The sequence below is a fragment of the Ursus americanus genome, chromosome X (assembly GCF_024610735.1).
Source record: "Ursus americanus isolate L20-20 chromosome X, mUrsAme1.1.p, whole genome shotgun sequence".
NCBI lineage: Eukaryota > Metazoa > Chordata > Mammalia > Carnivora > Ursidae > Ursus > Ursus americanus.
Window position 1 is genome coordinate 32,908,233 of NC_142164.1, and position 23,080 is coordinate 32,931,312.

Below are 23,080 nucleotides of genomic sequence, written 5' to 3' on the forward strand. Positions count from 1 at the left end.
TGAGCATTAGACTCTTGGTTTCAGTTTAGGTCATGATCTCATTGGTGGTGAGATCCAGCCCAGCATGGGGCTCCATGCTTGGTGGGTGGGGGAATCTGCTTGAAGATTCACTCCCTCTGTCCCTCCCCCCACTCACACATGTGCAAGCATGCTCTCTCTCATTTTCTCAATAAAATAAAAAAATAAGGACTCTCTCTCACTTTCTCAATAAAACAAACAAATAAGGACACCCGGGTGGCTTAGTCAGTTACAGTTAAGCATCTGCTTTTAGCCCAGGTCATGATCCCAGGGTCTTGGGATAGAGCCCTGCATTGGGCTCCCTGCTCAACAGGGAGCCTGCTTCTCTGCCTGCCACTCCTCCTGCTTTTGCTCTCTCTCTCTCTGATAAATACATTAAATCTTTTCAAAAAAATCTTTATCTTAATTTTACTTTTTTAAAGATTTTATTTATTTGAGAGAGACAGAGCACAAGCGGGGGAGCAGCAAAGGGAGAGGGAGAAGTAGACGCCCGCTGAGCAGGGAAGCCCAACGCTGGGCTTGATCCCAGGACCCTGGGACGACCTGAGCTGAAGGCAGATGCTCAACTGACTGAGCCTCCCAGGCACTCCAATAAATAAATCTTTAAAAAAAGATTATTATTATGAAGGTTGTAAACAATGTATTTCCTAATGTGCTCAATCTTGAATTTTCAGCATTAATTTTAAATTTTTTTAAAAAAGATTTTATTTATTTATTTGACAGAGAGAGAGTCAGCGAGAAAGGGAACACAAGCAGGGGGAATGGGAGAGGGAGAAGCAGGCTTCCTGCTGAGCAGGGAGCCCAATGCGGGGCTCAATCCCAGAGCGCTAGGATCATGACCTGAGCCGAAGGCAGATGCTCAATGACTGAGCCACCCAGGCCCCCCATCAGCATAATTTTAATACAATATTAGAATTTTAAATTCTATTATTTTATTTATGTTAAATTTTATTAAAAATAAAATGTTAACTATTTTTTTTTTCAGATGAAATCAATCACAGTTATGGGAATAGAAAGAATGTTGAATTCCTTACCAAGTGTTGAGGCTACTGGCAATCTCATGCAAAGGAGGAGAAAAGTCAGGGTCAGTGATGTCCAGCCATGACTGTAAATTATATTAGACTAGGATGATAAGGTGATGATGATGATGCAGAGTCAAGAACAACAAGGCATCATGATAATAATGACAGCCACTATTGCTAGACCCTCAGTATGTTTCAGGCTTTATGCTTGTAACATAGTTCTTGTTTTTAATACTAACAACAACAGGTAGGTATGTGTCGAAATCCACATTTTATGGATTTGTTATTCAATCAACAAATATTAACTGAGTAATAAGAATGAACCAGGCCCTAGGGATATCATAGTGAACAAGACTCTCATTCTCATGGAGCTTATGACCTAGTGGCCATAAGCCACTTAACTGAGTCTTAGAAAGTTTGTGTAAGTAGCTCAAGATCAGTATGTGTGGCTCCATATCCACGTATTTACCTTCTACTTCCTATTAATGATGGCTGTGAGGTAGTAATCAGAAAGCACGTAGTAGTCACAGGAAACATTGTGCCGGAGATCAAAGTCAGTTGGACACTAGGTAAGCAAGTAGGGTTCTAGAACACTGTGATGAAAGTCAGAGCAAGAGATGGTTCTGTGTACTAAGGAAATTATCAGAAAACCAAGTAGTCAAATGGGACAATTAATGCATTTTGACGTATACTATACCATTATTAGAGTTCCAGTGCCCACCAAGCACGAAATTATCAGAAAACCAAGTAGTCAAATGGGACAATTAATACATTTTGACATATACTATACCATTATTAGAGTTCAGTGGTTCACAACAGGAGATACGAAACAATACAAAACCCCCCCAAAAAATCTGGACATTGTCAGTGTTCTTTGTAGGTTCTTTTTTCTCATCTGGTAGCTTAATTGTTAGTTTTCACAGGGATTTCTCTAGATCCTCTTCTCACTTGATGTACTGTCCCTGGGTGATTATGTGTGCTTATGTAGTTACAAACCCAGGGACTTTCAAACCTAATCTCTGGCTCAGCTCCTTCTCCTGCTACAAAATATCCAACTGCCTATTGTCTCTCTTTATCTCATACTCTGCTCAAATTCTCCATGTTCCAAGTTGACCTCATCATGTCCATCTTCTCTGCGTAAAGCCTACGGCCCGTTTCCCTGTCTCAGGCCATAAACCTGAGAATTGTCCTTGACTCCTGCCCTTCCTTAACTCCTTCATTCAATCAATCGCCAACTCCTATCAATAATAACTTGTAATTATTTCTTTAGCAATTTCTTTCTCTTCATCTTCAATACCCTTTCACTGGTCTAAGCAATGTTGTCTTTCTTCTGAACTACTGAAGGAAGCCTTTTGTAATTGGTCTCCAGGACTTCAGTCTTGCCTCCTTTCCAGTATTTTCCATGCACTAAAAAATGGTTTTCTGTATAAAAATTTGACCATCTTATTTTCCTTCTTAAAACCCTTCAATGGTTCCACATTGCCTTCTGGATAAAGTCCAAGTCCTTTATTATAATCTATGGCCCAGAGAGATTTGGACCCCATATACCATTTCGGTCTCACTTTGTGTCTTCTGACACTTCAGCTCTAGCCATTTTGAACTGCCTTCATTTCCTTGAATGGGCATGCTATCTCTTGCCACCTGCCCTTTGCACAAGCACTTCTCTGTCTCTTTGCCTTGCTAACTCCAGCCAATTGCTGAGTTCTCAGCTTAGATATTATCACCTCCAAAAAGCATTCCCTGACTCCCAAATCCAGTTAGGTGCACCTTCTTTATGTTCCCTTAGCACCTTATCTTTCCTTCACCACAGCACTTAACATTCTATAATTATACCTCTACCCATTTCTCTCATGACACTGTACATTCCATGCAGATAGGAACATCGTTGCCTATTGGCCATTATATCTCTACAAACTAACAAACTATCTCTACAAACAGCGTTCGGTACATAGTAGTTGCTCACAAGCAAGTTAATAAAGGAAAGATCGAAGAAATCAGAATGACCAGCTTTGGAGGCCATGGCATAATCTTACTAGTTTGGAGCTTTTTTCATAAACTTATCAAATGTATGAGCTAGAAGGGATTCAAGAAATCACTTCGTTCAACTTCCCACTCAATGTAAAAGTCCTACTCCATCATGCTTTAAAGACAGCCCTGTATCCTCTCCATACGAACACTTTCAGAGATGGAGAATACACTGATGTGCAAGAAAGTTATGTAGTGATGGCTATGTCTAATTGTTTTGTTTAAAGATTTTATTTATTTATTTATTTTAGAGAGAGCTAGAGAGAGAGCATGAGCAGGGGGAGGGGTTGGGGGAAGGGTTGGGGGAGAGGGACAGAGAGAATCCCAAGCTGACTGCCCACCAAGCACGAAGCCAACTTGGGGTTGGATCCCACGACCCCGAGATCATGACCTCAGCTGAAATCAAGAGTCAGACACTTAACTGACTAAGCCACCCAGGTGTCCCTATGTATTGTTTTTTTAAAAAATCTTCCTCATTTTGAACACTTTTCTGTTGTAGCTTTCATCCATATTCAAGGTCTGCCTTCTCAAACAGCACAAAACTAATCTTTTCCTTTCTTGAGCAACTCAAAATTAATCTTTTCCTTTTTCCATATAAGAACCTTTCCAAATAGCTGAAGGTCATTATTATGTGCTTTCTAAACCATTAGTTCTCGAGGTTTAATGTACAACAGAATTGCCTGGGGATCCTGTTAAAAATGTAGATTTTCTGGTCTTATCCCCAGAGATTCTGATTCAGTAGGTCTGGGATTGATCTCAGGAATCTAAAATTTTAACAAGTATCCCAGATAATTCTGATGTGGGTAGTCCGTAGACTACTTGTCAAGAAACACTGCCTAGGGAAATGTATTTTTTAAATTTCCCAATAAATGGTGTTTATAAGACTTGATCTTCAAAGTTACTAGATATCTGTGTCTATTCTCTTCAAGTGTAGCCCCCATGCTGGAACCCAATATTAAGGTATATTTTGACTAACAAAAAGTAGAGTGAAGAGGGCACCTGGATGGCTTAGTTGGTTAAGCATCTGCCTTTGCGGCAGGTCATCATCCCAGGGTCCTGGGATTGAGCCCCTCATCAGGCTCCCTGCTCAGCGGGAAGCCTGCTTCTCCCTCTGCCTCTGCTGCTTCCCCTGCTTGTGCTCTTTCTCTGTCTGTCAAATAAATAAATAAATAAAATCTTTTTTAAACAAAACTAGAGGATGCCTGGATGGCTCAGTCGGTTAAGTGGCTGCCTTCAGCTCAGGTCATGATCCCAGGGTCCTGGGATCAAGTTCCACATCAGGCTTCTTGTTCAGAGGGGAGCCTGCTTCTGCCACTCTCCTCTCTCTGACAAATAAATAAAATCTTTAAAAAAAGATGTAGAGTGAAGATATGAACCTATTATTTTCTTCAACACGGTTTATGCACTTCTATTGAAACTGTACACAATTGTGTCACCAATTTGAGTAGATGTGTCACCTTATTGACTGTGACTTTGTGTTTAACTAAAACCTGTTAGGGCAGGAATGAATTACAGGGAATGGATGACCCCAAGGTCACAGGTAAGAAAGAACGAGGGAATAGAATGAGACGGCAGTAGATAAAGGCAATATATGGTATTCGGACTAAAGGTGGCACACAGACTTCTCAATAACTCCAGTTCCCCTCTCCCACAGCCCCTGAGATTTCCCACTGCCGGCCGTTTGCAGGGGCTGCTGCTCCCTGTCACCTACTGATCCTCTCTCCGGAGTCAGCACATTAACAGTCTGCTTTGTCTCTTATTACAAAGGTAGTAAGCCTGCTGTCCATCCTCTTAACCCACAGTAAGAATCAGCATTCTGTAATCAGCCCTGCCACATCAGAAGGAGCTGGAGCCTTGGCACGCCTCTCTGGAAACATTTTTGATCTCTAACAGACTACTGAGGGTACCTTGGCATATTTGTAAAAGATGATCTAAAACTCTAAAAATAGCTATGAGCACAATTCTCCCACATGCATACAATTTGAATAGGTCTGGCAAGATGCTTTTAAGCTCATAAAAATGTCATAGAATGTTATGAATTGGCTTTACATGCTTCAGTACACCCGGTGTACAGATTAGCACTTTCTGTTATGACACCCAGGCTCTGTGCCCTCTACTCCAAACAGCAGGCAAAATTTATGAGCCAGAAAACCTTTCTTGGATTTGGCCTTAGGGCAGTAAGCAGTGGAATTTAGTTGCTCACAAAGCCAGAGTCTGAGGCTCCCAGAAATCGGGGGGAACAGTCACAGTGAGTGAAATTATTTGTTACTGTCTTCAGATGGAATGGTGAATCTGAAAGGGACATACGGTTGCAAGTAATAAAACTTTGAAACATGGCTGCTTTGTGTTGAATGCAAGGATGGAGAGTAGATCCCAACTGTGATGTGGAGAGAGGCAAGTTTAGAATGTGAGTCTGAAAAAAAAAAAGGATCATTCTATTGCAGATGTTAGGATTAAATGATTTCAATTCTCACAGGCCTGTATGTATACCTCAAAAGGGGTTGGGATCAGACTTTGAAGTGGTACCCAAGAGCCAAATATAAGGTGTTGATCATAAGGCTTCTGTGATAGTCACCTTTGGTTTCCTCTATTCATAGAACAAATATTTTTGAGCATCTACGATGTGCCAGAAGACAAATATGGATTTGATATGGTTCCTGCCTTTTAGGAGTTCACATCTGAGGGAGAGGTAACAAGACAAAAAAGTGATAATATATTGTAACAACTAATATAATAGAGATAAGCCCAGAGTGTTCCGAGAACAAAGTGAACTGGAAGGAAGCCAGGTGATGAGAAGTTAAAGGAAGGCTTTGTGGAAAAGTCATGCCTAAACCGGATCCTGAAAGATGAGTAGGAGTTACCCAGGGGAAAGAGTTTGGGGAGGTCATTTCAGTTAAGAGGAATAGCATGGTATATGGTGGGAAATGTAAGTAATTTAGTATGATTAGACTACAAAGCAAGTGAGGGATGAGAGATGAAACTGGAGAAATAGGCAGGAGCCAAATCATGAAAGGCCCTATATGCTATGCTAAGGCCGCTGGACTTTCTTCTGAAAGCAACAGGGGAGCTGGTAAGGGGCCATTTTGTTAAGTCGTTCTGGCAGCAGTGTGGAGAATAGAAAGGCCCAGAGAGAAGCAAGACAGGAAGGAGGGAGACTAGTTAGGAGGCTGCTGTAATAGTCCAGGACATGGGGCGGGGGGGCACCTGCGTGGTTCAGTCAGCTAAGCGTCTGTCTTCGGCTCAGGTCATGATCTCAGGGTCCTGGGATCGAGCCCCACGCCAGGCTTCCTGCTTCATGGAGAGTCTGCTTCTCCCTCTCCCTTTGTTCCTCCCCCAACCACTGGTGCTCTCTCTCATAAATAAATAAAATCTTAAAAAAAAAAATAGTCCAGGAGATAACTGGGGTCTGAATATAGACGATGCACTGGGTATAGCAGGAAGGGAATGGGTTTGAGTTTGAGACAGTTGAAGCAGAGTTTTGCTGTTCTTGTTTTTTTTTGATAGAAGACTTATTTTGACCCTGAGGTCAAAGTGGTTGATGCGGTGGTAGTAGAGAGAGGGTAATGTGACGGTGTGCAGCAGGGTCATAAAAGCTTATAGGAGAGGGGCGGGTGGCTCAGGCAGTTAAGCATCTGCCTTTGGCTCAGGTCATGATCTCGGAGTCCTGGGATCAAGCCCCACATTGGGCTCCCTGCTCAGCAGGGAGTCTGCTTCTCCCTCTTCATCTGCCCCTTCCCCCAGCTTGCGCCATCTCTCTGTCTCTCAAATAAAAGAATAAAATCTTCAAAAATAAAAAAGCTTATATTAGATATTTGTATAAAAATCATTCTGAAAATGCTCTTTTCAAAAAAATATATACTCTTTTCTGTTCAGCTTGCCAGAGTAATCATTTGCTGGAGATCGATTGCTTAGCCTATTGTCGAGGGGTAGTAACTGATGTGGCTCAGCCTGCTCTGGGCAATTGTGCAATGGGAATGAAGCAAGCTATGCTCAGAGGAGGGGAGAAAGGCTCTGCCAGCTGTCTTTTTTCCTCTCTCCAAAAGCACAAATACTCTTTAAGCAATCCCACAAAAAAAAAAAAAAAGAAATTTTCTGTGCCAGAAATCTGTTTATTTTACAAAGAAGAGTCCAGAAGACCATTTGGAATGCAACTGAAATTGATACTCCATTCAGAATATACAAGAACAGTAAGAAGAAATAGCTAGAATAAATGTTAAATTATTAGGACATACTACTGAATCACAGAAATTAAGTTTAAAATAGTAAAGAATGTTTTATGGGCACCTGGCTGGATCATTTGGTAGACCATGGGACTCTTGATCTCGGGGTTGTGAGTTCAAGCCCTATGTTGGGTGTGGCGACTACTTAAAAAATACTAAAATAAAGTTTTACAAATCATAGTTCAATATATTCATTTAAAAATGAATCTTGTGGGTTGCCTAGCTGGCTCAGTCGGTAGGGCATGTGACTCTTGACCTTGCGGTCGTGAGTTCGAGCTCCATGTTGGGTGTAGAACTTACCTAAAAAATAAATAAGTAAATAAAAATGAATCTTGTGTAAAAAAAACAGAATAACCAGAATAAACAGTGTATCAGATTATGAAATGAGGTTATAATAAAACAATTATACAAAGCATGCTAATGAAAGTGAAGTCAGAATGCTTCATACTGAGTAAATTAATCAGGAGGAATTAGGTGATACATTATGTTTGAATAAGAATAGAAAAGTTCCCTGTCTTAGATTATATAAATATGACCATGTAATTCTTCTTAAATATGGATGCGAAAGGAGATTTAAACATGAAATTTACACTAGATATCAATTGGGGCACCTGGGTGGCTCAGTCGGTGAAGTGTCTGCCTTCAGCTCAGGTCATGATCCTGGGATCCTGGGATCAAGCCCCAGTCGGGCTCCAGGCTCAGCCGGGAGCCCGTTTCTCCCTCTCTTTGCCTGCCACTCCCCCTGCTTGTGCTCTCGCTCTCTCTCTCTCAAATAAATAAAAACTTAAAAAAAGCACTAGATATCAATCAAATATCAAGGAAACAAGGAATAGAACTAATGATGTGGTGGAAATACATGTCTAACCTGTCTCTAAGTCTTGTTCAGTCCTCCTATAAAACCTCTTAAATTTGTTTCCTAAACATTTTTAATACTACTGCCTTAGTCTTCCGTAACAGTAAATCTCCTCCACTCCAGTTTTTCCCTGCTTAAACTCACCAAGTATAATGACATCATATTCTCTTTGAGAGATCTGCCTCATGAATCCAATCAAAACATTTCTTTCTGACCTGAAGATCTTTCATAACCCAGTTCCATCCTACTTAAGCAAGTTTATCTTTCATTCCTTCCAACATGCCCCCATGCTCTTGTCAGGCCATGCTGCGTACTGTCCCTAAAACACTACACGTTCATTTCTGTCTCCATCCCTTCCTGAGGTGTAATATTCTATCCACTCTATCTGCCCCGTTGTCCTTTGAGGCTCAAATCAAATTCCAGCCCTGCCATGAAGATTTCCTTAACTTTCTTAGTTTTTTTTATTTTCCATTGCAATCATAAATGGAAACATAAACCCTGTAGATAATTTAACTATTATTTAACTGTGTATTATATGCAAGTCTTTCTTCCTTTTTTTTTTTAAGATTTTATTTATTAATTTGAGACAGAGAGATACAGAGAGAGAGAGCATGAGCAGGGGGAGAGGCAGAGGGAGAGGGAGAGGGAGAGGGAGAAGCAGGCTCCCCACTGAGCAAGGAGCCAGATGTGAGGCTCTATCCCAGGACCCTGGGATCATGACCTGAGCTGAAGACAGACAATTAACCATCTGAGCCACCCAGGTGCCCTAACAAGTCTTACTTCTTCAACCACCTTATAAACTCATAAAGAGGATATCGTTTAATATTACTTCAATTATCCCAGTTGGATCTAGACCATTTTTATTTTAACATTTTGACCCATTTTGATACAGTATATATTTGAACTCTAAGAGCATGTCGATTTCTTTCTTTCTTTCTCTCTTTCTTTCTTTCTTTCTTTCTTTCTTTCTTTCTTTCTTTCTTTCTTTCTTTCTTTCTTTCTAGTAGGCTCCATGCCCAACATGGGGCTTCAACTCACAACTCTGAGATCAAGAGTTGCATGCTCCATCGACTGAGCCAGCCAGGTGCCCTGAACATGTTGATTTCTTGCTTATATGTACAAACATTTGATTCAGAATTACATTTCACTGACTGTTTTGTTGAGAAAGCATATTAAGAGTGAATTCAACTAACCCAATTTAATTCTTTGATCAATTTTCTATTAAATGCTATTAAAACATTTTAATATTTTTGTATTTTTATTTTACTAAAATTTCAGTCTTAAACAATCTTTTCCATGTTTATTTTACAATGAATATTTACCAATTTTAACCTTTTTATAGTGGTATTATTGACATACAATGAACTACACATATTGAAAGTGTACAGTTTGTTAAGTTTGGGCATATGGTATATACCCATGCAACCATCACCATGATTAACATAATGAATATAATAATCTTTCATTTTGTGGTTTGTCTTTTCACTCCCTTAACAAGGATCTTTGTCTTTCAAAGAGCAGAGATTTATAATTTTGATAAAGTCAAATCTGTCAATTAAAAAAAAAGATTTTATTCATTTATTTGACAGAGAGAGAGAGCAGAGGGAGAAGCAGACTCCCTGCTGAGCAGGGAGCCTGATGCAGGGCTCTATCCCAGGACCCTGATCATGACCCCAGCCAAAGGCAGATGTCTAACTGACTGAGCCATCCAGGTGCCCCTTAAATCTGTCAATTTTTTATGGATTGTGTTACTGGTGTCATATTTAAGAAATCTTTGCCTAAAATCAAGGCCATAGATATTTCTTCCTATGTTTTATTATAGGTTTTAGGTTTTACATTTTAGTCTATGATGCACTGTTGGTTTGTGTTTGCATGTGATGTGAGGTATGGATCTCTGTCCTTTTTGCACATGAATATTTACTTGTGCTGGCAGCATTTGTTGAAGCTATCTTTTTTTCCAATTATTTGCCGTTATTTTTATTTTTTAAAAAATATTTATTTATTTATTTTACAGAGAGAGAGAGAGTGCATGCGAATGTGATCAGGTGCGGGGGAAGGGCAATGGGAGAGGGAGTGAGAAAGAATATGGAGCAGACTCCCTGCTGAGCACAGAGCTAGACTTGGGGCTCAATCTCATGACCCCGAGAACATGACCTGAGCTGAAATCAAGAGTCGGACGTTTAACTGACAGCCACCCAGGCACGCCTTATTTGCCTTTATACCTTTGTTAAATGTCTTTTGTCCATATGTATGCATTTATTTCTGGACTTTCTATTCTGTGCCATTGATCTATATCTCTATTTTTAATTTATTTTATTTTTATTTTTTAAAGATTTTATTTATTTATTTATTTGAGAGAAAGAGAGGGAAAGCACAGAGGGAAAGTGACAGGGAGAAGCAGACTCCCCACTGAACAGAGGGCCCCAATGTGGGGCTTAATCCCAGGATCCTGAGATCATGACCTGAGCTGAAGGCAGACGCTTAACTGACTGAGCCACCCAGGTGCCCCTATTTTTGTATTTTTAAACCAGTACCACACTGTTTTGATTAGTGTAGCTTTGTCCTGAATTTTGCTATTCTTAGTCTTCCAACTTCGTTCTTCTTTTTCCAAATTGTGTTCACTATTCTAGATCCTTTGCATTTTCATATGAATTTGAGAATTAGCTTGCCATTTTCTACAAAAATGCCTTCTGAGGCTTCGGGGAGAACTGACATCATAAAAATATTGTCTTCCAACCCTTGAAGATGATATCTATCTATCTATAATCTAACTATCTATCTACCTATCATCTATCTATCTTATTTTATGACTTATTTAATTTCTTTTAGCAATGGTTTGTAGTTTTCAGTGTACAGGTCTTTCACATCTTCCTCAGATTTTCTATTCTGCAACTGTGTCAAACTCATTTATTTGTTCTTTTAGTTCTTTTGTAGATTCCATTGGATTTTCTGCATAGATGATCATATCATCTGTGAATAAAGACTCCTTTCCAATCTGGATGCTTGCCTGCCTCAAACTCTCCCTCTCACCCTCCCTCCCTGTCTCCCTTCTTTCTTCCGTTTCTCCATGCCCCATACCCTCTTACCTTCCTGTTCCCCTTTTATCTCTCCTTCCTTTCTCCCTTCCTTTTTCTTTTTTTTCTTTCTTTCTTTCTTTCTTTCTTTCTTTCTTTCTTTCTTTCTTTCTTTCTTTCTTCTTTCCCTTCTTACTCTGTCTGGAAACTTCAGTACAATATTCAATGAGTTGGTGAGAGTGGACATCCTTGTTTTGTTCCTGATCTTAGAGAGAAAGCAGTCTTTCACCATCAAGTTTATTAATCATAGGTGTTTCATAGATCTTCTTTATTCCAGTTGAGGAAGTTTCTGGAAATTCTCTCAGAGCAATAAAATTGAGCATTTGCAGGTCTCACTTCATTTGTCTCATACCTCATGGATTACTGCTTTTGTTGACTGATATTCAGTGTCCTGAAAACCATAGTTTCATATACTTTGTCCAAGCTTTTGGTTATTTTGGGTAAGACAATAAATCTGGTCCCTTTAGGCTATATTGGCCTAAAGCAGAAGAACTACACTCTTTTTTTTGTGTGTATGCCATATATAATATAGTAAAGATATTTAAACACGGAACATTCCCAGTACTGGGAAAATAGTCTTGCTTATGTTGCTATTGACAGTGTAAGTAGCTTCTAACTTTTTGGGAAACAACTTGACAATATTTATTAAGAGACTTGAAATATTTCTACCCTACAATTGAGTAACTGAGTTTCTTGAAATTTAGTGTAAGGAAACAATAAATAAGAAAAATGCTTTATTAATAATAATCTTAAAAAGCAAGGTTATGCATAATAAAGGGTTATTGGTAAGAACCTAAATATGCAATAACAGATGTACAGATCAAGTAGTATATGGTTATGTAATATAGAGAAATATATAATATGCAGTATATAGTTGTAATATCTGTAAGGAGGATTAGTCTCTGGCTGGATCAGTCTGAAGAGCATGTAGCTCTTGATCTCAGGGTCGTGAGTTTGAGTCCCATGTTGGGTGTGTAGATTGCTTAAATAAATAAGTAAACTTTAAAAATAATATCTGTAAAGAGTATGCAATAATAAAAAATGCTTATATGAATTTATGAAGTAAATTATATAAGTATTTGTATATATCATAATTAATAAATAAAATAAACATTTATGCCACAGGAAAACCTGGGAACAAATCCATAAAAATATTATCACCAACCCCTGGTTGTCTTCGTGAACTATGACTATGGGTAAATTTTCACAATGATAATAATAATAATAAAACCTTTAAAAAGGCCATTGTAATAATCTTGGGTTTATGGTATTTCAAAAAAGAAACCAGTCAATATAAGTACATTTAAGAAAGTGGGTTGGTTTAAAACACGATGGAAGTTGTTAATGAATAAACTTAAGGATTTAATGTAAGTTAACCAGGCAGTACTTAGCAACTGGAAATTACTGTTATATGGAGATAACTTGGAAGGAGTTAAGCAGCCAAGATTTTTTGGACTGAGAAAGGACACTAATGCAGATATATTATTGCCAGAAGTTACAGTGGTTAGAAGCCTAGGGTTAGGAGTCAACCACGCTTCTGTTCAAGTTCTTACTTTGCCACTTCTCAACTGAGACCTTGAACAAGTTCCTTAATTTCTCTGAACCAGTTTCCTCACTTATATAATGGGGATAATGATAATGCCCACTTCACAGGACTCTTGTGCAATTGAAAGAGATAATTTATTATTACTAACAAGCAGAGTATGTTAACGATAATGACAATTATACTAGCAAATGTTCTTTGAGTGCTTACCATGTGCTAGATACTCTTCTAGGTGCTCTACGTATATTAAGTAACTCGAACCCTCACAATATCCCTGTAATGTAGGTAGGATTATCATGCCTATATTTCAGATGAGACAAAAGAGGCACAAAGAGGCTGAGGTTCTTGCCCAAGGCCACATAATTGTTAAGTCGTAGAGGAGCAGAAGCAGAAAGGCCAGTTAGTAGGCTACTGTAGTAGTTGAGAAAAAACAGTGACTTGAATGAAGGTTATAGTGGTAGAGATGATGTTACTAGTCAGACAGGTTGGTGCTTTTATGTCTTTAGTTTTGCCAACCTATTAAATGGCTATTGCTTGGGGCGCCTGAGTGGCTCAGTTGGTTAAGTGTCTGACTCTTGGTTTCAGCTCAGGTCATGATCTTGGGGTTATGAGATCGAGCCCCACCTGGGTCAGGCTCTGTGCTCAGGGCTCTGTGCTCAGTGGGTAGTCTGCTTGAGATTCTGTCCATCTAACTCCTACCCCCACTTGCAAGCAAGCACGTGTGCTCACTCTCTCTCTCTCAAATAAATAAATGAATCTTTCAAAACAAAACAAAACAAAACAAAACAAAACAAAACAAAACAAAAGGCTATTGCTTATGACCAGTAGGAGAAGCCCTTGCCAACGAAGGAAATTTTAAAGTCCTTTGGTGCTCTATGTATGTGTCCTGGAGAAAAAGACTTTAATCTAGGTAGAGGTATTTAAGGTGAAGATTTTATTAAGGAGTGTTTAAGATGTACAAAGTGGAAGAAGTCGATTAAGTCATCAAGGATAACCTAGTTGTTTAGTAATTAGTACCTTAGAATTATCTACTCCATTAATGAATGACTATGTTTAGCTATTTCAATAAAGAGATTTTTAAAACCACAAAAGAGTGGGAAAGTATGTTATTTTCTTATATTAACTGCACGTGTTAAAGCCAGGAAGTGTAAAACATGAGGTCATCACAACCAATATATTTTCTCTTACTTTGTGGAATCATATCATAATTGCAGACAAAGTACTTAAGCAGAAATAAGTAGCTCTTAAGGGTTGGCATTGCCCAACCTAAACCTATAAGGTAAGTGAAAAGTGAAATTTCTGACTTCCTCACCAAAACAAAACACATCTAAAATACCCTGCAATATTTGATCACACACTCTCTTGTTTATGGAACACAGCTTTGACCCTTCCTTCTGACAACCTACAAATAGGCTAACTGGGGTCATGATTATGACTGTAGTCAAGAAGAGATAGTCTTGTTGCCACATAGGGAGGAAAAACTGGATTTTAGGGTCATGTGTGACCCCGTTATCACTTTAGAGCTTTAGGGTTATAAGACTTTTATTTTTCTTCAAGCAATCTCTATACCCAATGTGGGACTCGAGCTCAAGAAATCCTGAAGTCAAGTGTCACATGCTCCACCAACCAAGCAAGCCAGGGGACCTTGGAGCTTTAGGTTTATAGATAGTCTTTAAAAGGAATTTCATCATCAAACCAAAAACCAACAAACAACAAAAAAACCCAACACAAAACCAAAACAAAACCCTTGTAATTTGGGTACACTGCCACCAGGTGAAACCTCAGTCACAGTCCCAGGAGATTTATGTCATATGTTTGTTTTATTGAGACAGAGAAGCATAAAACATAAACCTGTAAACCAGGCATACTTCACATGAAATAAATGCTACATATAATAATGAAGATTTGAACCAAATTTTAAGATGAACAAATATAATTAGACTTTGGTAGATGCCCAACTTGATTCTTCATCATTTCATTACAGCCTTCTATTTTTTTAAAAGTAATCTCCATGCCCAACGTGGGGCTCAAACTCATGACCCCCGAGATCAAGCATCATGCGCTGCACTGACTGAGGCAGCCAGGGGCCCCATACCCTACATTTTATACACAGGTTTTGGGCCACATGTTTCTATATCATTCTACTTAATTAAATATTTTCTCCTGAGGTTTTTATCTAGCGTGATATCATAATTCTTTTAATATGTTTTACTGAAATGCCACTAATGTCTGTTTTTCTCTATCACTGGCACAGCCGGCTTATAGGTAGTATGGTTGTTGCCTAGGTTTTCCTATTAAGAATTTGGATTTTGCTTAAAAAGGCCCTACTTCATTATTCTCTCTCACATACTGCAAGAAGAGGAAGATAATTTTACAAGACAAGATTGCCCAAAAGGCATTTTGGCATGTTTCCATGTTTATATATAAAAAGGAGACTTTCTAATTTAATACTAAAGGAGACTAAAAAAAAATCTTCCTCAACTTTATGTTTTCTAATTGGACATTACAATTTTAATAATCTTAAAAAAATTTTTTTAAAGATTTTATTTATTTAGGGGCACCTGGGTGGCTCAGTCATTAAGCGTCTGCCTTTGGCTCAGGTCATGATCCCAGGGTCCTGGGATCAAGCCCCGAATTGGGCTCCCTACTCCGCGGAAAGGCTGCTTCTCCCTCCCCCACTCCTCCTGCTTGTGTTCCCTCTCTCACTGTCTCTCTTTCTGTCAAGTAAATAAATAAAAATTTTTTTTTAAGATTTTATTTATTTATTTGAGAGAGAGCGAGCGACAGATAACAAGAGAGAGCAGGAGTGAGGAGGACAGAGAGAGAAGCGGGCTCCCCACTGAGCAGAGAGCCTGATGTAGGGCTTGATCCCAGGACCCTGGGATCATGACTTGAGCCAAAGGCAGATGCTTAACCAAGTGAGCCTCCCACGTGCCCCTACAGTTTTAATAATCTAATGTGATGTTTTATCTACTTTCTTTTGGCCAAGCTAAACTAGCAAAATTCTATACTCTGTATCTTTTACTTGCTCCTCTAATAAGAAAGCTCTTCAGAATGTTTAACAGACTTGTGTCACTTACACAAAACAAAATATTTAAGACCTATATATATACATATTTTGTTTGTTTTGTTTTTAAGTAAACTCTATCCACAATGTGGGGCTCGAACTCAGGACCCCAAGATCAAGATCAAGAGTCACATGGTCTATTCAGTGAGCCAGCCAGCTGCCCCATTTTAAGATATATTTTTATGGAGATTTGGAACAGGTATCTATTTATTTATTTATTAAGATTTTATTTATTTATTTAAGAGGGAGAGAGAATGAGAGAGAGAGAGCACGAGATGGGGGAGGGTCCGAGGGGAACCAGAGCCCAACTGCTGAGCAGGGAGCCCAACACAGGGCTTGATGCCGGGACTCCAGGATCATGACCTGAGCTGAAGGCAGTTGCCTAACCAACTGAGCCACCCAGGCTCCCTGGAACAGATATTTAAATGGATGTCATGATATCAGGTCAACATACTAGAAACACAGAGGTCAAAATCTGGAATTGCATTAAAGACATTAAATAAGAATTGGAATTGGGTTATGGGATTGCAAGTGATAACACAGAAGTTAGGAGAGGTGGAAGTTTGGGGTTAGTTAACAAGGACGTAACCTCAACAGCAGCACGGAGGAAAATGTTTGTTAGCGCTGGTGGCACAATAGTAAAAAAGAATTTAAGAAGTGCCATGCTGACAATTCATGGTTCACTCAGCTCAGTATTCTATTGATAAAGCGAACCTAGAAAAAAGATAATAACGACCTTTATAATATGGTAGGGGTTTTATGTAATTATCTCATGTAATCCTCACTACAATCCTATGAAATAGCTAATAGTGTTATGATTTCTGGTCTATGGATGAGGAATCAAAACTTTGAGAGTTAAGACTTGTCTATCTCGTATCTTGTAAGTGTCATAGCAGGGATTCTAACCAAGATAGAATATAATAGTGCTTGCTGATGTCAGCACTAAAGACTAGGCACGAGCTTCTTCTAAGTAATAGTGATCGTCGATACGTTTGTCCAAATCTCTTTGGGGCTAATAAATGTTAACTTTGGGGTTAGTGAGTTTGTTAAGATTGGTTAAAGCAATGCAAGGGTTTATCTGCAAGGGTAGAAGCAAAGACAGACAGGCGAAGGAGGATCAGGGATGTTGTAAACAGTGTGCTATAAATTATGCTAAAATAAGTTAATGTATAGTCTTCTGAAGGTCCCATACCAGAACAGGGATTTTGGAAGGGACTGAAGATCAAGTTACTAGAGAGGAGGACCAAGTGAGTTTCCCTGATCCCCATTTCTCTAATCATTTTAGGCGTACTTCTCAGGGCTTTCTCTAATTCAGGAGTTGTGCTGAGATCGTAGTGAGCAGAACCGTACATCTCATTCTAGCTGCAGCTGTGAAATAGTTCAGCATGGGGTATATTAATAGCTTTTGCAGGGGTGCCTGGCTGGCTTAGTCAGTAGAGCATGTGACTCTTGATCTTGGGGATATAAGTTCGAGCCCCACATTGGGTGTAGAGATTACTTAAAAATAAAATATTTAAAAAATATATATATCCTTGTTGATTTAAAAAAGTTTTTTTTGAGTTTCTGATATATACCTTGATGATATCCACTATTTCTTATTTTTCCCCCTGAATTTTTTTTTAAAGATTTTATTTATCCATTTGAGAGAGAGAGAGTAAGTGAAAGAGAGCACAAGCCAGGGGGAGAGGCAGAGGGAGAAGCAGACTCCCTGCTGCTAAGCAGGGAGCCCGATGCAGGGCTCGATGCAGGGCTCGATCCTAGGACCCTAGGATCATGACCTGAGCTGAAGGCAGATGCCCACCTGACTGAGCCACCCAGGCGTCCCCCCACCCTGCCTGAATTTATTTATTTTAAGTAAGCTCTATGCCCAACATGGGCTTTAACTCACAACCCTGAGATCAAGAGTAGCATGTTCTATGGACTGAACCAGGCAGCCAGCCACCCCCCTCCCTGGATTTAGCATTTAACTGAGCTGATGTTTTTAGGGAACAAACTGTAGAGACTCCCATGGCTCTTTCCTGATTCTAACCAGGATGGAAAAAAAAATTCATACTATAGTTTGATCTATTTAATCCCCAGGTTCTTTGATTTGTTCTAGCGCCTGAGATAAATATTTCACTTTTGATTTATTTACACACTGGTAAGAACATCCTGTGGTCTGTCCCAATAATCTTGTTCTCTGATAGAAGAATTTGGAGCTTTGGACTGTGCTTTTCCTCCTCTATATTATTTAGAGATGTTGGGCACCTAACAATTTGCTTGGAATGGCAGTGACTATAAACTGGCTCAGGATTTCAGAAGTCGCCTTTAGAGTTCTTTTGAATACAAATCATCTTTGTCATTTGCCAGTGCTTTATTTAATAGAGGCTGCATATTTTGTTCAAAACCCCTTGTTTTCCTTCTGTAATCTTTGATATATGTCGTCTAGTCCTGGTAATTTATCAACATTCGTTTTCTAACTTTGGCTTGGATAATGCTGAGTATTGACTCTAATTTAACCAATTATCAATATGTCCAGATCAGAAATAACATTGAAGCGGTAATCACTGCAAAATATTCTCTAGTATAGACTGATGCAATCATGCAATATGTCAAATATTTTTTTGCACACAATTATCAAGAAATTAACTGATTTCTCCATTGACTTTCTCTATTTGTATATTTCTTATTATTTAGTTTTCTTTTATGACAGGAGCAAGGGTATAATAAAGAGATAAACATTTACTGAGTACCTAATGCTATACTATTCTTTGCATAGAATAGTTTCTTGGCATGGAGTAATAGCTCATATGTGATCTTATTTATTTTTAGAACAATCTTATGTGAACTATATACTATTTTTCTTCATCTGTAAAATGGAAGAATAATAGTAGTTATTTTACAGGGTTGTTATGAGGATTGAATAACTTAGTATATGCAAAGCAATTAGAACAGTTCCTGGTAAATAGTAAGCACTATTTTAAATATTCTTCTTCTTGTTATTTTCTAGTGTTACTTAAGAGGAAACAGAGGTACACAGATTTTAAGACACTTTTCTGAGTATTACAGTCAGTTAGGTGGTTGGAACTAATTTCTAAATTTCATACTCTTGGGGTGCCTGGGTGGCTCAGTCGTTAAGTGTCTGCCTTCAGCTCAGGGTGTGATCCCAGGTCCTGGGATCCAGCCCCACATCGGGCTCCCTGCTCCACTGGGAAACCTGCTTCTTCCTCTCCCACTCCCCCTGCTTGTTTTCCCTCTCTTGCTGGCTGTCTCTCTCTCTGTCAAATAAATAAATAAAATCTTAAAAAAAAATGAATTTCATACTCTTTTTTTCTAAACCTTTTACCTCCTGTTAAATGAATGAAACAAGGGGGCCATTACACTTAGGTGGCTCTATTGCTAAGGTGACTTACTTAAGCATACCAAAATCTAAGCCTATAAAAGCTTCAAGGTTATGAAGTCAAAATGCTGAGGACAACCAATCACAAACAGCCAACTAGCTTTAGGTTATAGCCAATCAGATAATTTCCTTTCTTCGGTTCCCCATTTTTTCTACATGTCTTTCCCCTGGTTCCTGTTGGCAGAGCACTCCTAGCCACTTCTGGCTTGGCATTGCCTAATTTAAATTGATAAATGTTCACATCAACTCTTAAATTTTTAAAATATGCCTCAGTTTATCTTTTAATACTCCTTATGGCCTTGGTGTTCTTGTGAAAGAGCTCTAGAATGTGTTATTTTGTCTGATTTTCATGTATACCTAACCTACTTTGCAGGCTTCCTGTTTTTTGCACTTAGACTATCTTTTAATTCTTTGAAAGATTACTTTACTTCTTAAATTTGGTTATACATTGCCTTTTTCACTTGACAGATATCCTGAAGTCATATTTTTCCTGGAGTCCAATACATTGTTTTAAATAATGCTAAAATTCCTATTGGGTAATTATTATTAAAGTAGTTCCTTTCCTAGTCTTTTCTCTAACGAATGAATTTAGTTTGTCCTCTCCCCTTCTTGATTCTGGAAGTTCTCAAGTAATACTTGATTTGATTTGTGATATAAAGATGAGATATAAGGTACAGCATTTCTTTCTGACACCAGTGGGCTTAAGTACTTTGATTTCACTAGCTAATTCACTGAAGAGTCTGATTCTCAGTTCTGCTCCTTTTGTGGGTCATGCCTATGGCAAATGTAATTTCTTGCAACGTAATCATTTTAATTAACCTGTATGGATGGCCACACATTTTTTCCTGCATTTTTCCCCAAAGTAGATCCAATGGCAGATAAACTTTTGTGATTTCTCTAAGAAAATGAGATTGTTGGCAGATTGCTCAAATTGAAATGGATGTAAAAGAGATGCATTGGATATTCAAATTGATGATGATTGAATATGCCCAAATATTCGGATAGTTTTTTTTTCGGGGGGGGGGTCACTTTACTATCAGTGAAAAAGTTTTGAGTATTCTGAGTGGAGGTAGAAGGGTTAATAGTGGCCTGAATGGTTGGGTTCAGGTTCCAAAAATGACCTTCTAAAATGGAAGATTGATTAGCTTATTATCCCCAGTGTTAAACCTACAGAATTCCACCTAAAACCAAAACCTTTATTTCGAAAATAAACTTTAAGGTTGCTTAACGATCAAAGAGTTTTCCATCAGCCATACTGACATGATGAGAAGAAACCTGAGATATTTTGGAAATCTTGGCACAACTTCAAAGAGTGATAGAACAGAATGCAGAGAACTTTTCCAAGTTTTGGAAGGCAGCAGTTTGGCTGAGACCCACACATACTGAAACGAGAGGCTTCCTTGAAAACATTTAAAAAATCTTTTCCTATTTTGGAATTCTAAAGTATGGCAAAATTCATATATGCTTAAAACTCAGTTCTGTACCAGTTTCCCTCCCCAAATAACCTTCCACCGTTTCTCTCCGTGTCAACACTGATAAACAATTCCTGAGGCATTTGCGGTAAGCGTTTCAGTAAGGTGGCTCATAGTCCTTCTAAATGCCGTTTCAACATATTCTGAAAGGAGTCCCTTTCACCCCTACCTAATATATTTGCCTTTGTTTTGCAGAGCGAGAAAGGTGAAGCAATTTACAGATCTGGGGACAGACCGCTAAATGACCTGTAGTTAAGCCGGTGTCGTTTCGCAAGATCTTGGTACCCAAAGCAGCGGAATCGAGATTTAGCATCCTTCCCCTGATCACACATTTCTCAAAGCGAGCGTTCTGCACGTTGGAACACCGTCTCTTCTCTACCCAACACCTCCTCCCAGCCCGCCCCCTGGTTCCTTCCCACCCTCTACCTCGCCCCCCCTCCGCCCCCCAGCCTGCGCATGCGTCCTAAGAACCCCCTACACTCGCGGCACAAGCTGAGAGTATTGTCGGGGGCTATTCTCTCTCCCAGGAACATGGCGGCGAGTCAGGGAGGTGGTGTTAACAGTGGGGGCGGCGGTTGTGGTGGAGGTGGAAGTAGCGGTGGCGGTAGCGCAGCCGGAGGGGGAGGTGGCGGAGCCGGAGGGGGAGGCGGCGGCGGCGGCGGGACCCTGGTGGTGCCCATCCCGGTACCGACTCTTTTCGGTCAGCCGTTCCCCAACGGGCCGCAGTGGAACCCGGGGAGCCTGCAGCCTCAACACACGGTGAGGAGCCTGGACCGGGCCCTGGAGGAGGCGGGCAACTCCGGCATCCTGAGCCTCAGTGGTAGGAAACTCCGAGACTTCCCCGGCAGCGGCTACGACCTGACGGACACCACCCAAGCAGGTGACAGGACGGGGTGGGGGGGGAGGGGAAGCTGGGCTCCGGAGGAGGAGGTGGGGGATGTGGGTGGCTGCGTGGCTGCGTTGTTGGACTCCGCTGGTCTGGGCGGGTTCGCGGGGGCCGCGAGACTGACAAAGTCGGAGCAGCCTGTTCTCGTGAATGTGAGGGGGAGAGAAGGGAACGGTGGTGGTGGGGGTGGGTGGGTTGCTGACTGTAGGGTGTATGGAAACAGGGCGGAATGTGAGGGGTGAAAGAGCATTATTGTTAAAGCGAGTTGCTCCAGTAAGGAGTAGGGAGGGAGGTATTGACACCTTCCTTAATGCACTTCCAACTCTCCTGGATGTTCTCATCTTCTCGGGGGGGGGGGGGAAGACAATAAAATCACAATTTACACATATTCTTTAAAGGCGTACGTGCCTGGAAGAATGGCATATTCCTTTTCGTCGTACGGCAGCAGCATTGCCACGGTTTTTATGTGTTACTTTGTGTGTTTTAATCATCCTAGAATATTCTTGCCTTCTGGTCACGTATGCCTTTAAAGACTGAGATTTTTCATTTTCCTGGTGTTGAGAAGGTAGTGGTGGTTAAATTAGTATTTGTTGCAGTAGCAAATGAAATCATCAATCACTAACATGTCTGGTTACTAGGCGAAAGGATCCTTGTTTTGAGTTACGTTAGAGTCTTAATTTTTATAGCAGAAATAGCCAAAAAATTTGAGGGCATTTTTGAGAAACAAAATTAACTCTATTCTTTAGGGAGTTGTGGGATAATGGCTTATTTTGGTTGAGAAATTGGCTATTGTAGCGTTCTTCGTATACTCTCTGGTACTCTTTGTTGTGGATGGCATTTTTTGTTATGAACATACCCTCTTTCCCCTCTGCCTTATAACCAATGCTGATTATTGTAAATACATTTTGGTTTGATGAAAGGATTTTTTGCTTTTCATAATCTTTGCATTTGTTATCTTTTATATTTGCTTTGTTGAAAGAAATCATGGACAGAATTATTTTGATAGGTATAGTAATTTCGAAACAGTACGGTAAGTAAATTCACCCATAAGAGAAGTAATAAAAGGCCTCTTATTTTCAGAATAACACTATTTCAGCGGAGTTTCTGGATATTAAATTTAGGTATATGTTTGGAGGAGGGTGGGGAGAAGAGGAAAGCCTAAAATTGAAGCCTTCCACCCAGTTATTCTCTTAGGAATTATCCTAAGAACTATGAATGCGTAATCGATCACTGATTTTGCATTTTGGAAAGCATGTTTGAGTATTTACTCCTTCACTCTGAACAGATTTCCTAAACAATATGTTCACATATTTATGAATATATTGGCAAAATATTATAGGACTTGGTATGCTCTTTAAAGGCTTCAGGAAAATGGTTTCAGACTACATCATTATGAGGATATATTGTTTTGTTTATTGTGCTTTATAACCTGTAAAGGATCTATCTGTGGGACTAAGTTTGAGCATCCTGGCTTGGGATTCAGGGCTTTCACTGTCCAGCTCCAATTTGTTACTGCAACCT

At 39.6% G+C, this 23,080-nt stretch overlaps 1 protein-coding gene across 8 annotated transcripts in view; it reads left to right on the top strand.

Moving 5' to 3' along the window:
• The first annotated feature begins 21,129 nt into the window (after positions 1–21,129).
• Positions 21,130–23,080, top strand: part of LRCH2 (leucine rich repeats and calponin homology domain containing 2) — a 115,886-nt gene continuing 113,935 nt past the window's right edge. For all 8 annotated transcript variants that reach the window (XR_015723447.1, XR_015723446.1, XR_015723445.1 and 5 more), the window contains exon 1: positions 21,130–21,553. Coding sequence is in view for 4 of the 8 variants with exons in the window: in XM_087860226.1 (XP_087716352.1) it covers positions 21,130–21,553 (424 nt within the window). In the remaining 4 variants the exon portion in view is untranslated. The remainder of the gene's footprint in view (positions 21,554–23,080) is intronic.